Here is a 22,868-nt window from a genome sequence, read left to right on the forward strand (position 1 = left end):
CAAAAAGGTCATCCTTTGACCTAACTGATGTTGGAACAGCCTTTGAAGCATTGGTTCTTGTAAGACCAATGTCCTATGTGCTATCTTTTGAATACAAAAAGATAGACACACACCTTTTTTTGGTCCAAAATTTCCAACACCATTATAGCACAACTTGCTACCTTTTGGGCCTGTAGGGAAGTTGCATTGTGGCAATCCTATTATATGGTCCAACACTCTAGAATTCGAAGACCAAGTCCAGTCCTTTCTCTGAGTGATTGTTGAATGAGATAACGCTAGAATGTTTGAAGCTTTTCATTATGAAATCTACTTGAAACAATGACATGCACCAACGGCATATGCAGGTTGTCTTTGCTGAACTTGACTTGGTTACATGTCAACAAAAGTTCATTCAACTGTTACAGATATGTCATAGATTTTGTGTAAGAATCTAATATTACTAGCAGATTTAAATTTAAACCAACATCAGTTGGGATCATAAAATGGGTGGACATGATAAGTTGATAGGAAGATGAGTTGAGTTCAGATTTTAGGAAATTGAATGCATTAAATATATCATAGTGATGGTTTGACTAGGTCCACTTATGGATTAATATAGTTGATTTACCTAAATGTAGTTTATTTCACAGGATCTTAAGGATTTATGTACCTTCATCCATCTTTATAGTGGAGTTCATTCTAGTTAGTGAGATGATTATGGAAATAGAGTGCTAATTTCCATCAAGCAAGAGGAAGAACATACAAGTAAGTGTTGAATCAAAAACATTTTTTTGGGGGGTGTGTCTCCAAATCCCACTTAGCACCAAATCCAGCAACTCCACCTACATCAAAAGCAATTGGACTTCTTCATGCAGTCATCAATCTCTCTCTCTCTCTCTCTCTCTCTCTCTCTCTCTCTCTCTCTTATAGAAACCTTCAAGTAACAAACATTGGTATTAGAGCTTGATTCAGATAGTCTTCTGCTGTCAACATGCCATTTTGTAGCAGATTTGAGCTGGCGTTGTCAAATAGATATTAAGCAACCTTTAATTGAAAGTGTTGTCTACACCATATTTAATGCGCAAATATCTTCTCACTAATGATTCTTTGCTAGTCTGATCAGTAACTAAATTTCATCCAATTCACATGAATTTTTTTTACCATATGTTTTAAACATCATAGATCATATTCAATGGACCAAAGTTTCAAAATGTCATCAATTATTATCTTATAAGTCGAACCTTTATACTGTTTACTTGACTAAATTATTATATCTGATTTGAATGAGAGTTGTTTGACCAACTCTTCTCCATAACAAAATCATAATTAACATAAGAAATTGAGCATGTCAAACAGTCTCCTCTCAACCTTTAATCTCTATTCTTATTTAGGATAAGCAGATCTAGGAAATCTTAAAACCTGTAATGAGTGAATAGTATGTAAATAACTTTGCATTCAAGCATCAAAATTTCATGCTCAATTCAATATCTACCATGTTCTTTGTGGCTGTTTCTAACCTTGTGCAGCCCTTTGTCTGTCACATGCTTATAATCTTAAATATGATGCTCGAAATTTCTGTGTGCATTTTGATATGAGCAATGCTCAAGACCACCCAACAAACATTCTAGTGAAGTGTAAAGACTGGGAGTAGTTTTGTAGGTCTGTTTTTGGGAAGAAAACACTTGCAACCAAGTCAAACATTAGCAGAGTAAAACCTCAAGGAGAAGATTAGAACATCAAGGCGAGAATGGCAGGGAAAGGGTTTTGTTTTGTTGCTGAATATTATAAGCAGTACCCAGCAAAACTTTCTTGTGAATCGTAAATATTTGGTGTAGGTTTGTAGGTCTTCTCTTGGGAACCCTAATCAAGAAACCATGTCGTGGTGGAGATGTGAGACCTGCAAACCGTTTGCTACCAAAGTCAAACACTAGCAGAGTTGAACCCTCAAAGAGAAGTTTAGCACATCAAGGAAGAAGAGTTTGGCAGTAAACAAGCATGTTTTTCTCCTCTATTTTGCTCAATATTAAAAGATGTAGTCAGATCAAGACAGTGGTCCAATCTTGGATGCATAGATGGGCGCTATCAGCGTTGACTTATTTCTCCCTTGCTTGAGATTAAAAAGTGCCCATTCCCATCTCTAACCATACAAACTTCAAGATTTTGTAGCCATAGTTTGACTGACTATCTCTTCCTTAGGTTATATCTAATTACATTTCTCTCTCTCTCTCTCTCTCTCTCTCTCTCTCTCTCTCTCTCTCTCTCTCTCTTTCTCTCTCTCTCTCTCTCTCTATATATATATATATAATCCACGTTTGGCCTTTATGAAGACAGGAAGACTATCTATGAACATGATGAGTTCTGAAGCTTGAAATGCACCAACTCATTGGGACTTGAGAGTGTCATGCATGAAAAAACCCTTCAACATACAAGCTGACCTCTCTTAATCTCTTCCACCGTTGACTTATGACATCAAAATGTCAAGATGGTAGGGGCTGTGTGTGTGTCTCATGTTGCCATGATCAATCACCATGCAAGTTTTGCATGGTTCAGCAGCCATGTTTCGGTCCATAACATCGCATGACCATCACGCAATGGGTACGTAAAAAGTTTCATGGTGTGAGCGCCACTCGAGGTGGCGAGAAAGGCGCGACGCCTTGTGGAGGAATTTAGTTCATTTGATCTTCGTCGGACGGACGCCAGCGTCGCACCCGGTCAACTTCGGCAGCAACCACCACCATGACGCCCGCGGGTCGTCACGCGCGGGGGCCGCATCGGGACGACCGGTCAAAAGACGGTGCGAGTAGACCGACGCGTGTCGGGAGGATCTGCGCGACGTTTTTGACCGCTGCGCGTCGCCCAGCCTTTTAGCCACGTGACTGACCGCCTGTAGCCGGTGGGCGCTCGTGGTCGCTGACTCATCCACAGGCCCACATGTTGACCGTGGACCAATTAATTCATATGTAATGCGGATCAAGGGAAATAGTTTGTAGGGAGGGGAGCCATTCAAATGGTCCTCAAGGAAAGCTAAAGCGGCACTCTTCCTCGCCGTCGAGCCCTTCCCCATTTATTCCTCGCTGCCTACTCCTCGTTCTCTTTCACACACCCTTACATGTCTGGGGAGGATGGAGAGCTCTACCACCATGACCACGGCTTTTTCCAAGACCGCGACGAGTTCGCCTTTCAGGACGAGAGAGATGATCTGTCGTCGCTCTTCGCCCAAAATCAGGGCGGCGGAGGCGCCGCCAACAGCCTACAAGGTCTCGACCCGTACGCAGTGTCACCGTTCTTGAGCTTCGATGACTTCCTGGGTGGATCGGCCGTGAGACACGGGACTCTGGCCAGCGCGTTCGATGCGTCGTATCTGCATCCAGATGTGTTTGGTAATGGCGAGATAACTCTGGTAGACAGTACTGTAGTCAAGTCCGGTAATGATCTCGCACCGCTGACTGGGTGCGGCGGCGGAGACGGCACGTCCCCGGTGTCACCGAACTCTTCGGTGTCTTCGTCATCGACTGAGGCGGCGGTGGAAGACGACTCGGGGCGACGCAAGAAGGATCAGCTGAAACAGGAGGTGGATGAGGAGGAGGAGGAGGAGATCAAGCAGCTAAAGCGACAGGGTAAAGCTGGCGAGGAAGCTGAGAGAGACAAGGCTAAGAAACAGTGGGTATTCACCGCTTTTTTGTTTCTTAGATCTGCTTTCAGATCGAGTAGTTGTTTCGTTGATTCGTCATCTCTCAGTGTGAAAGCCTCCAGGGTTTCTCACCCTGCCTAACAAAACAAAGCTTTTAGGGTTTCCCCAGTTTGATCCACTCTTTTTGTTCTGCTCCGATCCATGGTTTCTATCTTCATATGCATTGTGAGATCCGGTAAACATAGATCTCAAGATAATTGGCACTTGGTCATACAGGAACAAGCCGAGGAAGAAGGGAGAGAAGAGGCAAAGGGAGCCTCGCTTTGCTTTCATGACCAAGAGCGAGGTTGATCATCTCGAAGATGGCTACAGGTGGAGAAAGTACGGCCAGAAGGCAGTCAAGAACAGCCCTTTTCCAAGGTTAGCCCAATCCATTCCTCCTTATCATTCGGATCGACATAACCTTTCTTCTGCGTTTCACCCATTGTTGCAGGAGTTACTACCGGTGCACATCTCTGAAGTGCCCGGTGAAGAAGAGGGTGGAGAGATCATACCAAGATCCAACAGTTGTGATCACCACCTACGAAGGGAAGCACACTCATCAAAGCCCCGCAACTGCTCGAGCAAGCGCACAGCAGCTGCTTGCGCCGCCTCCACCTGCGGCAGCATCGACAAGCTTCCGCAATCACCTTCTGATGCAGCAGCCGCGTGCACCGAGTGCCATCCAGCAACACAACGCGAATGTTAGCGTCAATCTTCCCGGCTTCCAATCTCCATTGCAGCAACCTCAAGTCGCCGACTACGGTCTCCTGCAAGACATCGTTCCTTCCTTCACGCAGTACAGCCAGCCATGACGTGGCTTACTCACTCTGCTTCTTCTCTATCTGTCTGTAACTCGACTATTCTTGTACATGGATGTTCTTAAGTAGCAGACGATGAGAATTTGTAGACAGTACATGGATGCAGATTGGATCTGTCTGACGAAATGAGATGAAGCTAGATGATGACAGTGCGCGTCATACCTGCAACAATGGTAGCTATCCATGACCTAGCTATAAGTTTGATTCATGCATGCCTTCTTCATTATCACAGAAGGCCACATCTTCATTGGATCTGTGTTTCATATGATTAATGCATGGTGGAGAAGTCACAAATGAAAAGGATGATGAATTATGGCCCTATCTATACATAGATTCCAGGAGTCCTAGTAGGGTCAGATCATCCACTAAAATCATATGATTATGACATACTATTGTCACATTTACGAAAAGAAAGCACTATTATGTTTAGATGTTGTTATTCTCTTTTAGAATAATCTTACAATATATTTTCCCTAGTTTTTGCTTTCAGTAAAACGATTCAGTTTCTTGGTCATGAAGGTTCAAAGGTGTTTGGAAGCTTGTGATTTGTTGATACATTTGCATTTATCTTACTATGTATTGCCTAAAACCAAGATGTTGACATGCATTGGATGTGTACATTTCAACAAACATCTGGGATCATGGTTTAAACCAATAGGTTATTTATATTGGCGATGGTATCATCTCACACTTCATGGCAAATATATTCCTCTCCTCCCTTTAATGATTGATTGTTAAAATAGAATCAATTTAATTACCATAAGATACTGCAGAATTATCAAATGAGCAAGTTTGTAATCCTGGTTTTTTATCTTCCTTTGATACTGTAGAATGTCCGATAGAAATGGGCATAGTAAGATCCTCCTCTCCTCGAGTGTCATGTTTGATTTCCATCAATGCGAGATATGAAGATAGACTCTTTTATCTTTATATTTATATTTTTTTTTGTTACTCGATCTGATCTGTAATGTCACAGTTATTGTTATTATGCTAACGCCCATCCCCCCCCCCCCCTGTTGAAGAAGGGAGGGAGATAAGGGGACTGATAAAAAGTTGCCATATGTATCTCATCAGTGTCTCATAAAATAGTTGGATGATTGAATGATGAATTATGCTCACAGGGATTGCATTGTTTCAGTAACATACTGCAAACAAACACCCAAATCGATGCATTAAGCTTCAGCTTGAATCATGGAGTTCATCAGGCAATGGCAGCAGCAGCGTCCCCTAACAAGCCCTTCTCCATGACCCAGTCCTCGATCATGGCCTGCGCCGCCTTCCCTTGGTCGGCCGGAACCAGGTGGCCCGACCCGTAGACGACGACATGGCTCAAGCTTCCCCAGCGCTGCACGTACCCGGCGAGCTCGCCGTCCACATCCCACACCTCCCTCTTCGCCCTCATGAAGCTCTGCAGCCCCTCCCACTTCATCTCCTTGATCCAGGCCTCTGTTGATACCACGCCGTCCCTGAGGTCGAACACCCCCTGGTACAGCAGCACCCTGCTCTTCCTCACCAGCTCCTCCACCATGAACATGGTGCTCTTCATCACGTCGGCGTACAGGGCCTCCCCCACCGCGTCGCTGCAGTCCTCCCACGCCACCCCCGCGGCCACGCCCAGCGCTTCCTTCACCTCGTCCTTGTTGAGGAGCACGGCCACCATGCCGGTCTCATAGGGCCTTTTCTTGGTCAGGTCATACAGGGTCGCCAGGCCCGTGGCGTTCTGCAGCCACCTCAGGACCCTGTCCCTCGCGTCCGCCGCCTCCGGCCACTTCGCCGCCAACACGAGCTGTACGGCCTCGGCCTGCAACTCCTCGAGCCGGGCTCTCTGACGCTCGTTGATCAGGCCGGTGAAGTAGGCGGAGGCGGCGTGGGTGCCGACCTGGACGATGGGGTGCGTGAGCCCGTTGCCGATAGCGACGCCCCGGAGGTTGAATCGGCGGTTTGGCGGCAGCTGTGCGTTCTGCCGTAGGATGTAGTACCCGGCGGAGGGGACGTATTTTCCAGCGTAGCTCTCTCCGGTTATGTAAAGGGGCCGGAGGGGAAAGGAGGGGTCCGAGTCGAGGAAGTGGCGGAGAGCGGAGATTAGGTGGGCGGAAACGGCGGACTGGTTGCGCGGGATGTCGGCGAGGGAGGGGGCAACGCTGAAGCCGGTGCCGAGGGGGTTATCGATGAAGAGGAGACCGAAACGGCGGTTCCAGGAGGCCGGGCTGCGGCGGAGGGCGGGGGAGTCATGGGAGACAAGGAAGGGGCCGAGCTCGAAGAGGTTGCCGAGCATGGAGGAGCAGCCGGGGCCGCCTTGGAGCCAGACGAGGAGCGGGGTCTGAGGAATTGGGGAGAGCGGCTGCTGGGCCTCGTAGAAGGCGTAGAAGAGCGCCGCCGAGGATGGCGACGAAGCGGCGCCGATGGGGAGGTAGCCCGACTTCGTCGGGCGGGCTTCTTCAGGGAAGAGAGAAGTCGCAGAGGAGGAGGAGAAGAGCGAGAAGAACAAGAGGAGGATGGGGGCGATGGAAGACTCCATGTGGATGAGGGATGAGAGACGACAAGAGCAGGTCGGAAAAGAAGAAGAAGAAGAAGGGAGAGCATTCATTGGTGGCAACTAAGTGTTCATTGTTGCGCATGATGACTTGGGACGGAAAATGACAACAAATATTCCAAAGTGATGTGTCCATCTTCTTTCTCACAAGAGCTTAGAAACTACATATATTCTTTTATGTATTAATTTTACTTATACAGTTAGTATTGGAAAATATCTTAATTTTGATGCCTTTATGTTCGTGATTTGATTAAAATCTTATAAATCAACAATAGAATAGGATAATAAGTCTCGTTTAATATTCTCCCCACCCATTAAATTAGAGAGGATATGGTATAGTTTTAAATGTGAAAGGATCTTCATTTCGGTATTTCTTATGTGTTCTAAAATACAGCATAAGCTAACATAAATTTGTAATCCCAAAAAGGATTGAGTTTTTTTTTAATTTATTCTAAGCCCACCAGTTCAACGAAAGAATTAATTTATAGGTAAGATTTTCTCGTCAAATAACGACGAGAGTCATGTTCATTTAGGAACTCAATCGATGACACTAATTCACACATATCTAAATAATTTAATAGTTACTTTTCAAATTTAATTAAAATTTTTAAAAGTCTAGAATGCCTAAATTTTTTCCTGTAATTTCAGGTTTTTTTATAGACGATCTGTCTAGTAGTTTAGCATAGATGAACTTTGGGGTATCCGCAAACTACAATATATATATGGTTATGCAAAGTAGATTGTTTTTTGCTAGTTTAAATTTCCGTTTTCAAAATAATGAGTAATTTTTATTTCAGAAACTTTTTAAATATGAAAACGATTAAAGTCTTCTATGTTTGAATTGTTTCAGATCTAAAGGATACACGTATAGTGGATGACAGTTTGCTGTGCCCTTCCTATAGCAGGCAAAGACTTTGAAGATTGTGCCCTTCCTACTGTTCATTAAATAAAGTTTACATTCACATGGCATTCACACCTATCGCCAATTTGACCCTCCTAAAGCTTCATAAATTATGTCATCAGTATCACCTACTCCTTTGTGAATAAAGTATGAACCATCATCGAGCCTCATTCAAGTAGTTTATAACTGATGATGATTATGACAAAAATAATAAGATAGAATCAATTAATTTTGTTCGAGCTAGTACCATAGAAGTCAAAGTTCATTCTATTCTATTTTGCTACAATTAAAAGGGCTTAAATATGCAGGCATACTTCTAATTTAGATTTTTTGGATCTAAACTTCACCTTTATGTAATCTATTAGGCGAGCAGAAAACGGGGATTCAAAGTGTAGTGACACCACAGATCAATAGCTCAAGTATAGCCTACACGATAGATTGCAGAATACATGAATTCAAGATGGCCTAAGGATGCACCTAGTGTGTACCTTCTGCAGCATATAGAAGATGACATCCTGGCCTAGTGAACAGATTGCTGCCATGTTTCAATTGTACAAGTCTCAGCTGCAGATAAATCTGCAGCAACAACATATCATACCACATGCCAGATAATCCACATTGGTTATTCATAGAAGCTGGAAATGGACTACTCATCATGCGTTTATAAGGGAAGAACAGTATGCAATTACTGATCACCGCTATTGGTGTCACCGTTATTCTCGTTCACACCCTCAGAAGCAGCATTAACCCCATCTAAAGTGGAAAAAATGGTCAGATAGACAGGATTTTTACTGGACAACGAAAAAGGAGATAATTAAGTGGTAATCATGAATACCATCATTTTCAGTGGAAGCATAAACTGAGCGCCGGGAGCGTACTTGCTGCTGAGGTGTAGGCTGGAACAAAGTAAAAAAAAAGAAAAAAGAAACTGATGAATCAAGACTTTCTGTTTAAATGGCTCAAAATGATACATGCTTATACACTTGCACATATAAGGTAAGGAGGAAATATGGCTCAAAATATAATATCAAGTAGCCTTGTGAAGAATAACAGGTAGGTATAACTTTGAAAACATCATTGCACCATGCACCATCAGAGAAAGATGGATACCTGCAACTTTGGCCGAAGTGCCTCAAGGGGCCCTTTGGGCTTCTGAGCATGTCCTCCCTGCTGTGGTTGTAAAGGGAAAAAAGGAGTAGATTAGAGCAAAAGACTAATATTAACAGCATCTCCAATAAGGCCAATCTTTAAGTCTTAGTTTAGCACAATGCAGCTTCAAGCTGATAACAATACCTTCCCTAAAGCCCAATCAGCAGAGTCGAAGTAAGCACGTTCATGGTCCTACAAGAAGAAATGTTAAATATGATATTCGACAGGAATATTCAAAATAAACTAACATGCACTATTAATCGGCTAAATTCAGATTTTCTTTTCAGCAGAACCATTGATTTATTTGTGTTTGTGAGATGAGACCTCTCCGTATGACAGGTTTTGCCATCTCTTACTTCTAGGGTTTAAATCTCTGGATCTTTTGGAAGGTTATTGCCAAGTTGGATGAGTTTAAATTGTAAAGATTTAGTTTATCTTTCTCCCTGGCAACTATTTTTTCTGATTCTAGGCAAACCCCTAAATTGCCTAAACTAATCTTACAAGCTATATAAAGCATCAACACAGGTTATATTTTATCAAGTCCTCGATAAATCCTTCTGAGGCCATGATAATGACCTTTTATCAACTCACTTATATATTATACGAAACAACAACTAGTACAATAATTGATTCAAATTACAAAAACTTCTTACCTTGGATATCAATGGTGGTTTCTTGGGTAAAATTCCTCCATACTTTTTCTTAATTGCTTGTTCCTGCAAACAACTAGTTGTATAAGGATGACAGTACTGAAATATTTCCATAAAGCAATGGACATACATCTGATGTATCCTTGCAAGAGATACAAAGGAACAGGAAAAGAAAAGCATAAGGTCACCTCCTGTTCTGCTGAGGGCATGGCCTTTCCCTCATTTTGGTTTAGTTCAATGCCCTCATAGACATCATCGTCTTTCATGTCTGACATGATGTCCTTGGATGATTCTTGTCTGCAATTAAGAAGGCTCAATCAAAGAAAAAAAACAAAGGCAACAAAATGAAGACTTATATGATGCAGGATGTGTTCATAAAGCAGGATGACACAAAAGATGCTTAAAGAAACAGTCAGCAAAATGACCAGAAGTTTAAAAGAAGAAAAACAAACTAATGTCAGCAAAATATATCTCAATTGTATGTACTAACGAATCTTTCACGTGACTTCCTTGGTAACTCAAATTTACACCTGCTCAATCTCTAAGACAGCCAGATCTGCACCTTTGGGAAAATAAAAGAATTTCTTTTTGGCTTTAAATGCATCTCTATATATACTATAACAAAACATGAGATGTAAATTAAACCGTACACCTACTTATATGTTTCTTTTTGCCTTTAAATGTATTTCTATAGATACTATAAGAAAACATGAAATGTAAATTAAACTGTACACCAACTAACATGCACTTCTCTGACTCAGCAAAAGCCCATCCCATGAGCTACCAACCACATGACCTCAAAAGCTTGCAATCATGTCTAGACATAATGAAACTAATGACCGAATCTCCTGACACGACTAGGAAGCAAGCTAATCTAGAAATTTTATTTAATACATAACAAATATACTGAAAAGAACACATTAAGCATGTCATGCAGTACTAGTTCAATATTGTGTTGAAAGTGCCCATGAAAGTACTACAGCACCACCTCGTTTGCTCTGTTGTTTTAAATAGAATGTTCCATGCAAGTCTTAAGATGACTTAAAGTCCCGATGGCCTCCAATTGGTGAAGGTTACTCTAAGCCTTCTGCAACCAGGAAAGATCTTCTCCTAATTGGTTTATAAGACTTATTTGACCATTTAAAGCCTTTCCAAATCTATCATCTGCAGTCTTCAGTTTCTCATGACCAGCACTGAATTAAGTAGGTGTTAAAAGGGCTGCAAATCAACACTGAAACCTTCCGCATCGTCCAACCCTGCTGGAGATTGGGCCAACAGTCTAGATGTGCATAAAAAGGCCAAACCAGCTCATATCCTGACAGCAAGGTCTTTGCCTTGGCTGATCATATCATGGCCATTGCCTGAAACCAATCCAAGCAGGACCAGCTTTGTAACATGGGGTCCTAAAATGATTTCCCATAATATCAACTAAGCCCTCCAAATTAGGCAACCCTGCTAGATTCAAGGCCCGGATATAATTCGAAGTTGAGGTACTTCTTACAGTATGCAGCCAGATATGCTTTCCATTTCCTCCTCTTTCCTTTTCTCTCTTCCCTTTGACCACTATAATGACATAACGGACATTCGAACGTGTTTAAGCCAATAAAGACCACCACAGCGGTGAGACAATGGAACGCCTGCATAGGGCGGAGATCAAACCCATAACCTCCCACCGAGGAGAGATCCCCGTAGTATGAATCCGGAGCATAAATGTAGAGGTTAAGCTCACACGTCAAAGAAGAAAGCATTAGTTAGGCGATCTAGGTTTCCGCAAAACCAAAACATTAGGCTCAAGATTCGGCATGCATGTTGTGGATCCATAAAAAATGTCAGGTCTCACGAGATAGTTGGGCATCCAGAAAGACGAACAGAAATCATGGGAAGAAAAACGGCACCGAGGTAGAAGAGGAGGAGGGAGGCGGTCGGGAAGACAGGAAGAAGAGAAACAATTACAGCGTGTCTTCGCCGTCGCCCGCGGTCGCGGTCGCGGCTGGGGTCGCGGCTCCGGCGTCGCCCTCCGTCTCCGCCAGCCGAAGAAACCTCCACCGGATTGGGGATCCAATCGATCGATTAGGGCATGAAACAGGGCTTATATGCGTGGAACCCACAGCCCCAATAAACGCCACTCCATCCGAACCAGACCATGGCGAACAACGCGGCCCGACCACATATTGGGCTGCAAACTTGTCATTATGAGGAGGAGGATGAGGCCGATGAAATCAATTGTCTGATACTGTCTTATTAATTTTGTTGAGTTTGGGACATAAATTTAAAATATTTAAGTTTAAATTAATAATAATATATCAATTAATTTTTTGTAAATTAATTTTAATGTTTATTTACTTTTAATAGGAGACTAAAGTATGAGTCATAGGTTACAGTATTAGTCATAGGTGTTGTCGAGGATGATTAAAAAAATAATTTAAAAATATGCCTTTGAACAAAAACTATAGCTATAGTTTCATTCTTTCTATTAGGCATAATGAAGGGCAACATATATTTAAGAAATATGTTGGGATTTTGATATGTCTTTTGGTTGATATGGAAGGCTCATAATGAACTATGCTTCTAAGATAATAGGACTATTCCATTGCTAAGAAAAGCACGAGTAAGTCCAAGTTGTAGCTTAGTCTTCCTCTCCACGAGCTCTTTCACTAGCTGTCTATATTATATTATATCAATTTATTTAATTAGATAAGATATATTAGAGATTTTATTAAATTTTAATTATAATTTTTAGCTAATAAAAAATTTAATTATAATAACATTTTTTAGAAGATAATCTTAATGAGAGGGACTCTCCTAAATACTATCTTAAACCTTCTATTCTCATCATAAAAGGACAAGACCTCATATCTATTCTATTCTCAACTAAGTTATTCATCTCTCATAATAGTCTTATAAATAATAGAAAAAAAAGGAGAAAGAAAGTCTAGTTATGCTTATAAATCAACGTTGCTATAACTTTCGGATCTTACGACATTACACTTGTAGATCATATAAAGGCTTTCCGAATAGCATAGAAAATTATGCATCATAAATCTTGATATCTTATTATTTGATTTCAATTTTTAGTATTAAATTTTTTATATAATAATAACATAATTATAGTTTTTTATTATTACAATTGGTAACATAATTTTATAAGTCAAATACCCTAAATTTGTTTATTATCACCTTTTCCTTGCGAAAATGTGTTATTCGGTTTTGATTTATGATGTTTGAATGATCCATCTATGTTGTCAATTTGCTTTTCTATTTAATCACTTACTTGCATGGAGAGGTTTCTCATGTTTAATCGATAGACCACCAATGATGACTTACTATCAATGATAGTATTGTTGAGAATAGTTGTCTCTGATAGTCACTAGCCCAATTATAAATAATAACTATGTACAGATAATACTATATATAATGGAATCATCGTTGGGCGTGCAATCGCGATTACATGCGTGACTACTTGTGAGCAATAACCTTGCAACATCTAACTTATCTTGGTCGCAAACGATTGCAACAATGTCTCTACTTATGACGGCTATAATGTTACCTTTGACCGATGACTACAGCATGCCATTGTGACAATGTTTGTTGGCTACACTAATATTAACCAAATGCCAAAAGTTGTGGTTCCCAATGGATGCACGATGAACAATAACAACCATGGTGATCGATGGGATCGTTGAGCAGACACATGAGTACAACTATATGCCATGGTGTCCAGGGTCATTGGTTAGTGTGTGTGCACAACTAAAACAATGGAATGATGGTTGGTGGTGCTTGGTCAATGACATATGGTTTTGGTGGTGTTCCACCAATGGGGAACCCGCACGACCTACACGATGCAAACAACTACATGTGAGCACGACGGCACGATGTAATGCACGATGAGGTCACGATTGCATGAGAAAAGTGCGCTAGTATGGCGACCGCATGCCTCATGTAGCAACAATCAAAAAGGAAGAAAAAAAATAGAGTTTCATTTATTGAAATTATAATTTTATCCTTATAAACTATTTAACAATTTTATCCTTCACAAACCATTTCGATTATATATCCCAAGAAAAATTATAGTTTATCCTTCAGAAATTAAAAGTTTCTAACATGTCCTTAATTATAAAATTGATTAATTTAATTTATTTTAATCAAATATTTTGATCAAACTTGATCATGACTATATTTTGATCGCTTAATTGAATTTAGATTCAATCAATCAAGTTTTGATCAAATTCAAAAACAATCAAATTTTGATTAATTTTTTACTCTAATCAACTTTAACTTTTGACTAACTAAATTGGACTAATGTTTAGCCCAATTCTAAGCCTGCCCAATTAATTACGATTGATTGGTCTAATTTAAGATTCCATATGGAGTTTTAAAAAGTATATAAATTATTATTTTCATTTATACTTTTCTTATATGGCATATTAATAAAATCTTATATGTGATAATTAAATTTTAATTATTATTCTTAGATATTTCTTTTGTTATTCACATTCACATGTTTAAAATTATGAAATGATATTTATTTTTCACATAAAGACATTATTTATATTTCATGTTATAGTTATCATATGAGGTTTTTTTATACTGATTAATATTCAATAATTATTATAATTTTTATTTTATTATTATTAAATTATTTATATATAAATTAGATTAATAGATATTTAGTAAATATTATTTATAATTCATATCTCTAAGTTTTATCTATCTAGTAGTTGTCAAAGTAGCATAGAATGATAAACTTATAGAATATAAATCATAATATATATTTTAAATTATATTTTATATTATCATATTTATCTTGTAGCTATTAAAGTGGCATAGACTAACAACTTATAAAATTATATTAAAGAATTATTTTTAAATGATATTCATAATGATACACATAATTAGGAAATATATATAATCCCAACAGAGAATATACTTCGAATAATTATATGATAGGATAAAATAATACTATTTTAGATATTCTCATAGTTTATGGTTATATATCCAAAAATAACAATATTATTCCACAATGATAGTATTAGTCATCCATATATTATTTTAAGTGAATATGAGATATATCCATATTTCACCTAAAATATAGATGATATCAATAATTCATCATATTTTAAAAACTCAAAGCATTAATATTGTTTCATATTTTTATAGTGGTACTTCCTTTCATGCACTCTCATGCTTCTAGTGTCATTGTATTATCTGGTTTAAATTATTTAGAATAGTTAGAGCATATGCAATTAACACTGGGTGTATTAGATATTGTTCTAGCATTATTTATTAAAAAGTTTGCTGACTTGATTAATGAAAATACTGTGAACTTATTAATGAAAATACCGTAAAACATGTTAATGAAATGAGTGCTTGAAAAAAAATTAATAGACTTAGTTTAATATTCTTTTCTTGATAATCACTCTCCTTTTGAAATAGGTTATTTATATTTGGAATAGACAACGAGAGACAGTAGCTACAGGTGTGTGCACATACAAGGCCAAAGTTTTTATAATATATGAGAGTGTTCTGATGTCTATTATCTAAATTTTGAACAAATACGAAATGATACCATGATGGTATCAAAATTTATGTAATGATGTTTTTGTTCGTCAAAATGAGGTCTTACATTTCTACCTAGGGTTTCAAGTTTTATTGCCCACAAGCTTGCTAACAAGGCAAGGATCGAAGGGCATTTTTCCTAGTGGAACGTCACCACTGATTTTTTAGCTTGGTTGATCTTTTTGAATGCATGATCATTAATTTTTTTTTTCTTAAAAAAATAATCATTACTAGAATATATGATTTTGTGATGAATGTATAAGAAACTTAATTATTTTTTCGTGTAATAGAAGACTAAACCTGTCGTAGGATGGTACAAACTTAACTCGGACTCATCTTTTTGTTCAGATTATCAAATAGGTGGAGTTGGTTTTCTGGAAAGATTTTTGGATGGAAGATGTATTGTGACTAGTTATAAGGCAATTTAATAAGAAAATACTATATATTCTTGAAGGAGTCAAATCGGCAATAATAGATGGCAAGGATATTCGACTTACAAAATTAATGAATAAAGATGAAAACCCTTGGTGAAAGTACTTTTAAATCTTTGGATGAAAGATAGATAGATATATTATGACTAGTTACAAGATAATTCAACAAAAAAAAAATACGATCGTGAGTCAAAATTGGCAATAATAGAAGGCAAAAAATATTCAACTTGCAAAAAAAAAATAAAATAAAAAAATAAATAATAATTAATTTTCTTTTCTTTTCTTGAAAATATTAATTATTTTTCTAAAGTTTCCAAGTTGACGAGGGTGATATGGATGGGTTGCACTGGATTTCTCTGTAGGCTGCAAGTATCACGATTAACCACGACATAATGGAGGGACTCGATTCCATCTGAAACAGTAAAAGCATCTTATACTCTTCTAACTTATTTCCCTGCTTGTCTCATTAATCTGTCATTTCAGATGGAAAAAAATTGGAGGTTTGAGTGAGTCATACATATACTACCGCTCCATCGCATTGCACAACTTGCAAATGACTTGAAAGAGGACCACATAAATAATAATTGTACAGACTGACGAGAATAATATCCAGTGATTTGTCTCTGGTGGATACAGATATGGATTCTTACCATTTAGCTGGAATCTGCAGCAAAAGAAGAACCACCTTATCAAGAATCTGGTCTGCATTTTGCTCAGCATAGTAGCAATTCTTATCTTGGGATGATCTCTCTCTCTCTCTCTCTCTCTCTCTCTCTCTCTCTCTCTCTCTCTCTCTCTCGAGGACCTTAACAACATTCGATATCTGATGGAAGATGTCAACTTTTGATCCTTGGTCACAGTCTAGATTCTGTTGAAGCAAGCAAACTTTCGCTGCTGTGACTCTCGAAGACTCTATACCTTGTATACAAAGGTATACAAGGTAAACAACTTTCAGCACCATGGTTTGGTTCATCGGTTTCAGATCGAACAGGCAGGAATTGGATCTGAACGGTTCAGTTATGGTTCCTGATTTTTTATGAATGAAAACGATGAACCGATCCTACACAGTTCGATTTTGAATTAGAGATCACTCGCTCGTAATTCAAATCTAAAAACGTATTCTTCTTATACGAGCAAACGAGAAGATCACACCGAATCGATTAGTCACAGGATATATATATCCAGTTCCTATCTCATAGGTCAAGGGTGAATCTCCTATGGGTGTCTATGTACGAAACACCACAACGTCCATATATCTCAAGAATCTGCAACAGTTCCTATCCTCTAGGGTCTTTTTAACCTATGGAACAGCCAGCTACTCTTTTGGATCTTACGCCATACCAAACGATCAAAGGAGCATCAATCAACCTGCAACTGGCCGAGAATCAATGTCTTCCCAGCTCGAGCATGTCCGAGATCCTCCATAGCAACTTGGTGAAAAGAGGAATCTGCACTTGTGCCAGTCCATCAAAAGATCATGTTTTAGCTCATGCGTCTCTAAGCTCTTTATGTTATTGTACAGAGGAAGATATTGCTGCTGAATTTGCCATTCGTTTGATTGCATCCACCTGCATAATGCATTGCATGCTTCATGATCAATCAGATCTCATCCTATCATCAACACACTCTCCTTGTCTCTATAATCTACAGGCAGAAGAGTGTCAAGGAAGAACTTACTTTTTACTCCCTCCATAGATTTCCGTGTGGTGTTACATCGCAAACACTGTGTCATTGTTACTCCCTCCTTGCTTATATAAGTAGCACCGTATCGGCTCACCATTACCATTCAAGCATTTCATCGAACACCCTTAACCTACCGCGTGATGGCGTCCGGTTCGGTGACCTCCTCATGGACGACGAAGCAGAACAAGATGTTCGAGAAGGCCCTCGCGGTGTTCGACGAGGGCACGCCGGACCGCTGGCACAAGATCGCCCGTGCCGTCGGGGGGAAGACGTCCGACGAGGTGAGGCGCCACTACGAGCTGCTCGTGGAGGACCTTCGGCGCATTGAGAAGGGCCACTTCTCGTATGCCGACTGCCCCTCATCCGGCAATACCAGTAATCTCTTTGACTCCACATATTGCATCTCCTGATAGCTTTGTTCTTCCTGTTCTAAAAAACTTGTGTTGCGAGTCATCCAAATCATCAAGTCTTATGTATGTATGTTGTTTTTTTACATCTTGTAAGCAACCTTGGAGTTTTCTGATCTCTCTCTCTCTCTCTCTCTCTCTCTCTCTCTCTCTCTCTCTCTTTATTTTGGCAGGTTGGAGTAATGGAAGCATGAAGACGTGAATTGCTACTCCTAAGATTTCCACTATGAAGAACAAATGCTGTCGAAGGACTTTCTGAAAGATTAGATATCACTGATATTTTAGTAGCCTTCTCTTTCTGTACTCGTATCCTCTTAAGCTGCAAACAAAAGCACTTGATTGCATGCAGTTTGCTGCCTTGGTGTACTTAATATAAGTCTGTAATATATTTCTAGAAAATTTAGGCATGAGAGAAGATTTTGTTTTTTATTTTTTTTTGTTTTTTAAAGGAACGAAACATCTCTTCCACATTGAAAGTAATATATATATATATATATATATATATATATATATATATATATATATTATATATACTTAAAATTTGACAAATATACTATTATTAATTTGGTTCAAATATTACATGTACTCTCAAATATTATATATTTAGTCGGTGGTTTTGTCTAGTTTTATGATACCCAAGTGACATGATCAACCTCGAACTCACAACTTAAAAAAAAGATGAACATCATCATTCATACAAATAACAAGAAAATCGAGATCACCATGAAAATAAAGTAAATACATTTTATTACTACACGCTATGCATCAATCTCTTGGACCTATAACCGATATCCCATCTTGTCCGATACTATGAACTCTTGGAGTAGAATATCATGCCAAAGCACCAGATGAAATTGGCTGCCAAGAATATTGATACTATGAACTCTTGGAGTAGAATATCATGCCAAAAGCACCAGATGAAATTGGCTGCCAAGAATATTGATACTATGAACTCTTGGAGTAGAATATCATGCCAAAGCACCAGATGAAATTGGCTGCCAAGAATATTGATACTATGAACTCTTGGAGTAGAATATCATGCCAAAGCACCAGATGAAATTGGCTGCCAAGAATATTAAATCAAAATTTATGATTAGATACGAATGTTAGTCTAGGAGTCTTAGTTAGGATACTATCATAGTTGGAGTCAAAGTCGTGAGTTTATCATGAGTCGTAAGAAATCGTAGATTGTGCTTTTAAGTTTTGAATTGTTTTCTCTATTGTCATTCCCCTATAATTCCTTGATGCCTACCTTCGAAGAGATTTTTTTTGGATAAAAGTCTTGAATGGCCAATGCAAGATACGCATCAATTCAAGTCTTGATGCCTATGTTGCGGTGGTGGACAAGGGCGGGGGTCTATAACCTTTTTATGCACACCTCAATGAAAACCAAAACACCATTTGCAGTAGTACTGCATCGGGCATGATACATGTGGGACTGTGTGTTCAATCGCTTCTTCATGTTTTTCATCACATACCGATGAATCATAATCCACACAAGTGTTCGACGAAGGTCTCCACTATGTTCTCCGCCATCGAGAGAGCGCGGAACACAAGAACAGGCAGGAGAAGGCCGGGAATGCAAACAAAGCAGGCAGTCTCGGAGTCATACGAGGCCGCCATGGCACATTCATTTTAGTCATTCCCCATGACACATCTGTGAATCTTGATGGGCTTATCATATGTATCGATGCTAAATCCTCGCACGCTTAACATACATGAACAACCTCAAGGAATTGGCCTAATCCAACCACTTACAGACTTTGTCTTCTCTTCCTGTGTGAGAAGAACATTTAAAATCTCAAGCTTAAGCCTCCCCAAGTTATAAAGAAGACAAAGAACACGCTTCAATCATTTTACTGCACCCCTACAACTTTTAGCTGTGAATCGCTAAACAGGCAGGAAAATAGCAGGAGATGTTTGATCCCTTTAATGCAACCATGGTGGAAGTACAGACAAGAAAAAGGCACTGCATGCTGGCTCAATGGCACCAGTGCCAAGAAATGCTTCCCTGTAACAAAGTGTGTGAGAGAGAGAGAGAGAGAGAGAGAGAAGCAGCATGCAATGTCACAAAACTTGCTTTGCTTTTCTAATCCCCATCCCAATGCCAGTAAAAGAAGGGACTGTCCCTAAAAGCTGAGACTTCCATTTTGGGCTCTGTCTTTAATGGAACAGTGTGATGTGTCTATGATCCCAAGGATGGATTAGCTTAGTATTGGATACAGTGTTAGATTTGCTCTAATAATCTGCACCGGATGCCAAGCATGCATGCGTTTCATCATCATCATCATCTTCTTCTTCTTCTTCTTCTTCTTCTTCTTCTTCTTCTTTTTCTTTTTGTCTTATCAGTTGTGAGATCATGAGACAGTACCATCCTTGGATCCCAAGAAAGAATTTAATGCATTGCTATGGGGTTTTACTTCATATGAGTGGTCAATGTCGAAAACATGGAAAGAACAATAAATGCAGGAATTAATGTCTTAGAAGAAACGAGATACCTCAAGGGTGGAACGGTACCCACGTTGTGAAGTTCTCTGACCACAAGTGCAGCCACCACAAAGAACTTGGAAGCTCTCTGACCTCAAACAATCTCTACCACTAAACTGAGAAGATGGGGGTTTATTCTAACTTTTACTGGTAATCTAAACGATCAAACAACACAAATCACTGCAAATTTTCGTGTAAGAATCAGTGCCTAAGTTGAGACAAAAGGGAAAGCATGGCAAGGATACTTCTTCTTCTTCTTCTTCATCTTCTCTCTTCTCCTCATCAATCTGTTATTACTGCTGTTCCTGGTGCTGTTGCACCTGCAGTTGATCCTGCTCTACGGGCGGCGGTGGCGGCTGCAGCTGCTGCTGCTTCGTGTTTGCGTGTTTGTTGTTATGCATCCAGACCTTCAAGACTTGTCTCCGCACACCGACCTCGGCACAGAACTGCTCCACCACCGCTTCCTCCTGCTTCTGGATCCGCCACCCGACCCTCTCAGCGAAAGCCAGCATCTTCTCCTTCTGCTCCGCCGTAAACTTGGTCCGGAACCGCTTCCTCAGTGCGATCGCCGGCGTGGGTGCCCCCGCGTTGATCCGCTCCTCGCTCGACGACTCCGTCGTCGTCCCTCCGCTCCCGCAGGTGTTGCCGCCGAACGCCATGACCGCCGAGGATAGCGGGACCGCCCGCGACGGCGGGCTCGAGGGGAAGCCGAAGGGGAACGGCTTCTGCTGGTTGTAGGGGTGGGACTGCGGGTGGGGAGGCGGGAGCAAGAGAGGAAGATGAGAGGCACCATGGTGGTGGTGGTGATAGGAGTTGTCGGCATTGACATCGGTGTCGCCGTCTTTGCGGTGGAAGCTCCGGTGGCAGCCGCAGGCCGCACATTTCAGCGCCTCGGGCGTGGATGGGCCGCCCTCGGGCATGAACTCGCCGCAGCCGTCGAGGACGTGGCCACCGATGGCGGCGGCGTGGTTCCGCAGGCACTCCTTGTACTTTACAGAAGCATCAACTGTGGTGACCGCCGTCTTAACTTCGGCGGACTGTATGGAGTTGGGCAAACTTGCACCAGCTCCAACTGGAGACAAGACAGAGATGGGAGCTGGATCTGGATTTCTTGTGTTAGAATGGGAAGAACTATTCTCCTCGGTTGCTGTTGGTATGGTGGAGCTCCCAAAAGAAGCACCATTTCTTTCACCACCAGTAGCAGCAGTGTCACAGCAACCTCCTCCTCCTCTTGAGGGTATAAGAGAGGAAGAGAGGGGAAGGATGGGTTTAGAGAAAGCAGATCCTCTGATGGGAGGAGGATTGTAAACCAAGGGAGAGGAGGAGGGGGAGGAGGGAGGAGGTAACCCTAAGTCACCATCCAGGTTTCTGAACTCCATGAGTCGAACCTCAATATATAGCTATAGCTGAGACTTAAACCTTTCACCTTCTGCACTGCACCACTCCTCAGGAGGTGGAGGGAAAGGAAGGAACTCAGTGGGGGAAGGTAATCATCAGTTGGAAAAATCTTTGAGGGAAGAAGGGCCCCTTCTCCATGACACACACACCTCTTTATTGCAGCAAAGATGAGAGGGACTGAACAAGAGAGTGCAGTACTAAAGCTATAGGATGAGGGAGAAATGATGGTGAGGCTTGGAAGGGAGTAGGAAGGCTGTGGGATTTGGTGCCCTACCTGCCATCAGAGGGGTGGGGAGGATGAAACCAAGGGTGGAATGAAGGGAGAAGGAGTGATATAAAAGCTTACTGCAGCTGCTCAAATGAGAGATGGGGATTGTGGGGAGATCTGTGTGAGGGATTCAAGCTGAGGAAGAACCGACAGGGTCATGCTTCACCACTCCCACCCCCTGCACATTGGTCCCATCCACAATTATTATCTCTCTCTTCTTTCTTATCTCTTATCTTCTCTCTCTCTCTCTCTCTCTCTCTCGGCTGGTGACATTTATTTGTAGCTTTGTGTTTGTGTGTGCATGTGTGGCCTATGAGCCTTTAACTTTATCCTCTAGATGTAAGAAAAAAGGATTTTAGCTTATCTTCTGCAACATACCTTCTTGTGTGATGCTGCATGCACCCTAATGAGGTCCATCATCCTCCTATATCTCCTTGTTGATCACTGTGGATCAAAGCTGCTAATGGGGCCCCTCCATGAATTCCCACCACAGCAGTCTTGTTGGTGTGTCAGATTCCAAGGACCAGAAAGGATGCACCCACTCTTTCGAGTCAACCCTTGTGTTCTTCTTCATCTTTTCCGCCACCTTGTTGTCTAAGCAAAGCCCTCCACTCCAATCTTTTATTTTACTCCTTGCTTGGGTTTCTTCTCACCTGCATACGGTCATCCTCCTATGCTGTCATCAGCCTGCAGTGTAGGTGGTGGTGGTGGTGGACTGGGTGTCCTTTGTGAAAGTAACTGCTGCTGCACACCAATTGATTTGTCGAAATGATGCAGCGTTCATGGTCAGTACTGAGTTAAGTGCATGCTACTGTTCACTTGTGCACACTGATCATGTCAACAGTCTGGATTTCATGCCTGCCATATGTTGTTGCATCAGATGTCATGTCCCTGAGTACACACCCCAGATGCTAATTAGGGTTTTGCAGCCTCCT

The 22,868-nt window shown here is 40.7% G+C and overlaps 4 protein-coding genes and 1 long non-coding RNA gene across 5 annotated transcripts; 2 read left to right on the top strand and 3 right to left on the bottom strand.

Annotated features, from left to right (window-relative positions):
* The first annotated feature begins 2,975 nt into the window (after window positions 1–2,975).
* Window positions 2,976–4,619, top strand: LOC135677773 (WRKY transcription factor 71-like). Its single transcript, XM_065190163.1, has 3 exons — window positions 2,976–3,639; window positions 3,887–4,030; window positions 4,104–4,619. Exons 1-3 carry the CDS (start codon window positions 3,089–3,091, stop codon window positions 4,462–4,464), a joined length of 1,056 nt encoding a protein of 351 aa, XP_065046235.1. The 5' UTR covers window positions 2,976–3,088; the 3' UTR covers window positions 4,465–4,619.
* A 927-nt stretch (window positions 4,620–5,546) lies between these two features.
* On the bottom strand, window positions 5,547–7,070 carry LOC135676691 (serine carboxypeptidase-like 50). The gene has a single exon (XM_065188143.1). The coding sequence runs from the start codon at window positions 7,055–7,057 to the stop codon at window positions 5,672–5,674; it is 1,386 nt and encodes a 461-aa protein (XP_065044215.1). The 5' UTR covers window positions 7,058–7,070; the 3' UTR covers window positions 5,547–5,671.
* A 1,241-nt stretch (window positions 7,071–8,311) lies between these two features.
* LOC135676692 (uncharacterized) lies at window positions 8,312–11,816 on the bottom strand. Its single transcript, XM_065188144.1, has 7 exons — window positions 11,657–11,816; window positions 9,892–10,000; window positions 9,707–9,769; window positions 9,198–9,245; window positions 9,015–9,074; window positions 8,740–8,800; window positions 8,312–8,657 (listed from the first exon to the last, which is right to left on the bottom strand). The coding sequence occupies exons 2-7, from the start codon at window positions 9,976–9,978 to the stop codon at window positions 8,590–8,592; spliced, it is 387 nt and encodes a 128-aa protein (XP_065044216.1). The 5' UTR covers window positions 9,979–10,000; window positions 11,657–11,816; the 3' UTR covers window positions 8,312–8,589.
* A 4,962-nt stretch (window positions 11,817–16,778) lies between these two features.
* Window positions 16,779–18,187, top strand: LOC103988776 (uncharacterized). Its single transcript, XR_010514748.1, has 2 exons — window positions 16,779–17,748; window positions 17,954–18,187. It is a non-coding gene; the product is annotated as an uncharacterized LOC103988776 (long non-coding RNA).
* Window positions 18,188–20,234: 2,047 nt separating this feature from the next.
* Window positions 20,235–22,131, bottom strand: LOC103988754 (zinc-finger homeodomain protein 6-like). Its single transcript, XM_009407384.3, has one exon. The coding sequence runs from the start codon at window positions 21,644–21,646 to the stop codon at window positions 20,561–20,563; it is 1,086 nt and encodes a 361-aa protein (XP_009405659.1). The 5' UTR covers window positions 21,647–22,131; the 3' UTR covers window positions 20,235–20,560.
* Between the last annotated feature and the right edge of the window lie 737 nt (window positions 22,132–22,868).

Source organism: Musa acuminata, chromosome BXJ1-6, assembly GCF_036884655.1.
Source record: "Musa acuminata AAA Group cultivar baxijiao chromosome BXJ1-6, Cavendish_Baxijiao_AAA, whole genome shotgun sequence".
NCBI classification, from domain to species: Eukaryota; Viridiplantae; Streptophyta; class Magnoliopsida; order Zingiberales; family Musaceae; genus Musa; species Musa acuminata.

Coding starts and splice junctions, on each gene's coding strand:
- LOC135677773 (XM_065190163.1), top strand. CDS start 3,089: ATGTCTGGGGAGGATGGAGAGCTCTACCACCATGACCACGGCTTTTTC. Junction 3,640..3,886: donor AGAGACAAGGCTAAGAAACA/GTGGGTATTCAC, acceptor TTGGTCATACAG/GAACAAGCCGAGGAAGAAGG. Junction 4,031..4,103: donor AAGAACAGCCCTTTTCCAAG/GTTAGCCCAATC, acceptor CCATTGTTGCAG/GAGTTACTACCGGTGCACAT.
- LOC135676691 (XM_065188143.1), bottom strand. CDS start 7,057: ATGAATGCTCTCCCTTCTTCTTCTTCTTCTTTTCCGACCTGCTCTTGT.
- LOC135676692 (XM_065188144.1), bottom strand. CDS start 9,978: ATGTCAGACATGAAAGACGATGATGTCTATGAGGGCATTGAACTAAAC. Junction 9,246..9,706: donor AACCACCATTGATATCCAAG/GTAAGAAGTTTT, acceptor TTCTTCTTGTAG/GACCATGAACGTGCTTACTT. Junction 8,801..9,014: donor CACTTCGGCCAAAGTTGCAG/GTATCCATCTTT, acceptor ACTTTGTTCCAG/CCTACACCTCAGCAGCAAGT.
- LOC103988754 (XM_009407384.3), bottom strand. CDS start 21,646: ATGGAGTTCAGAAACCTGGATGGTGACTTAGGGTTACCTCCTCCCTCC.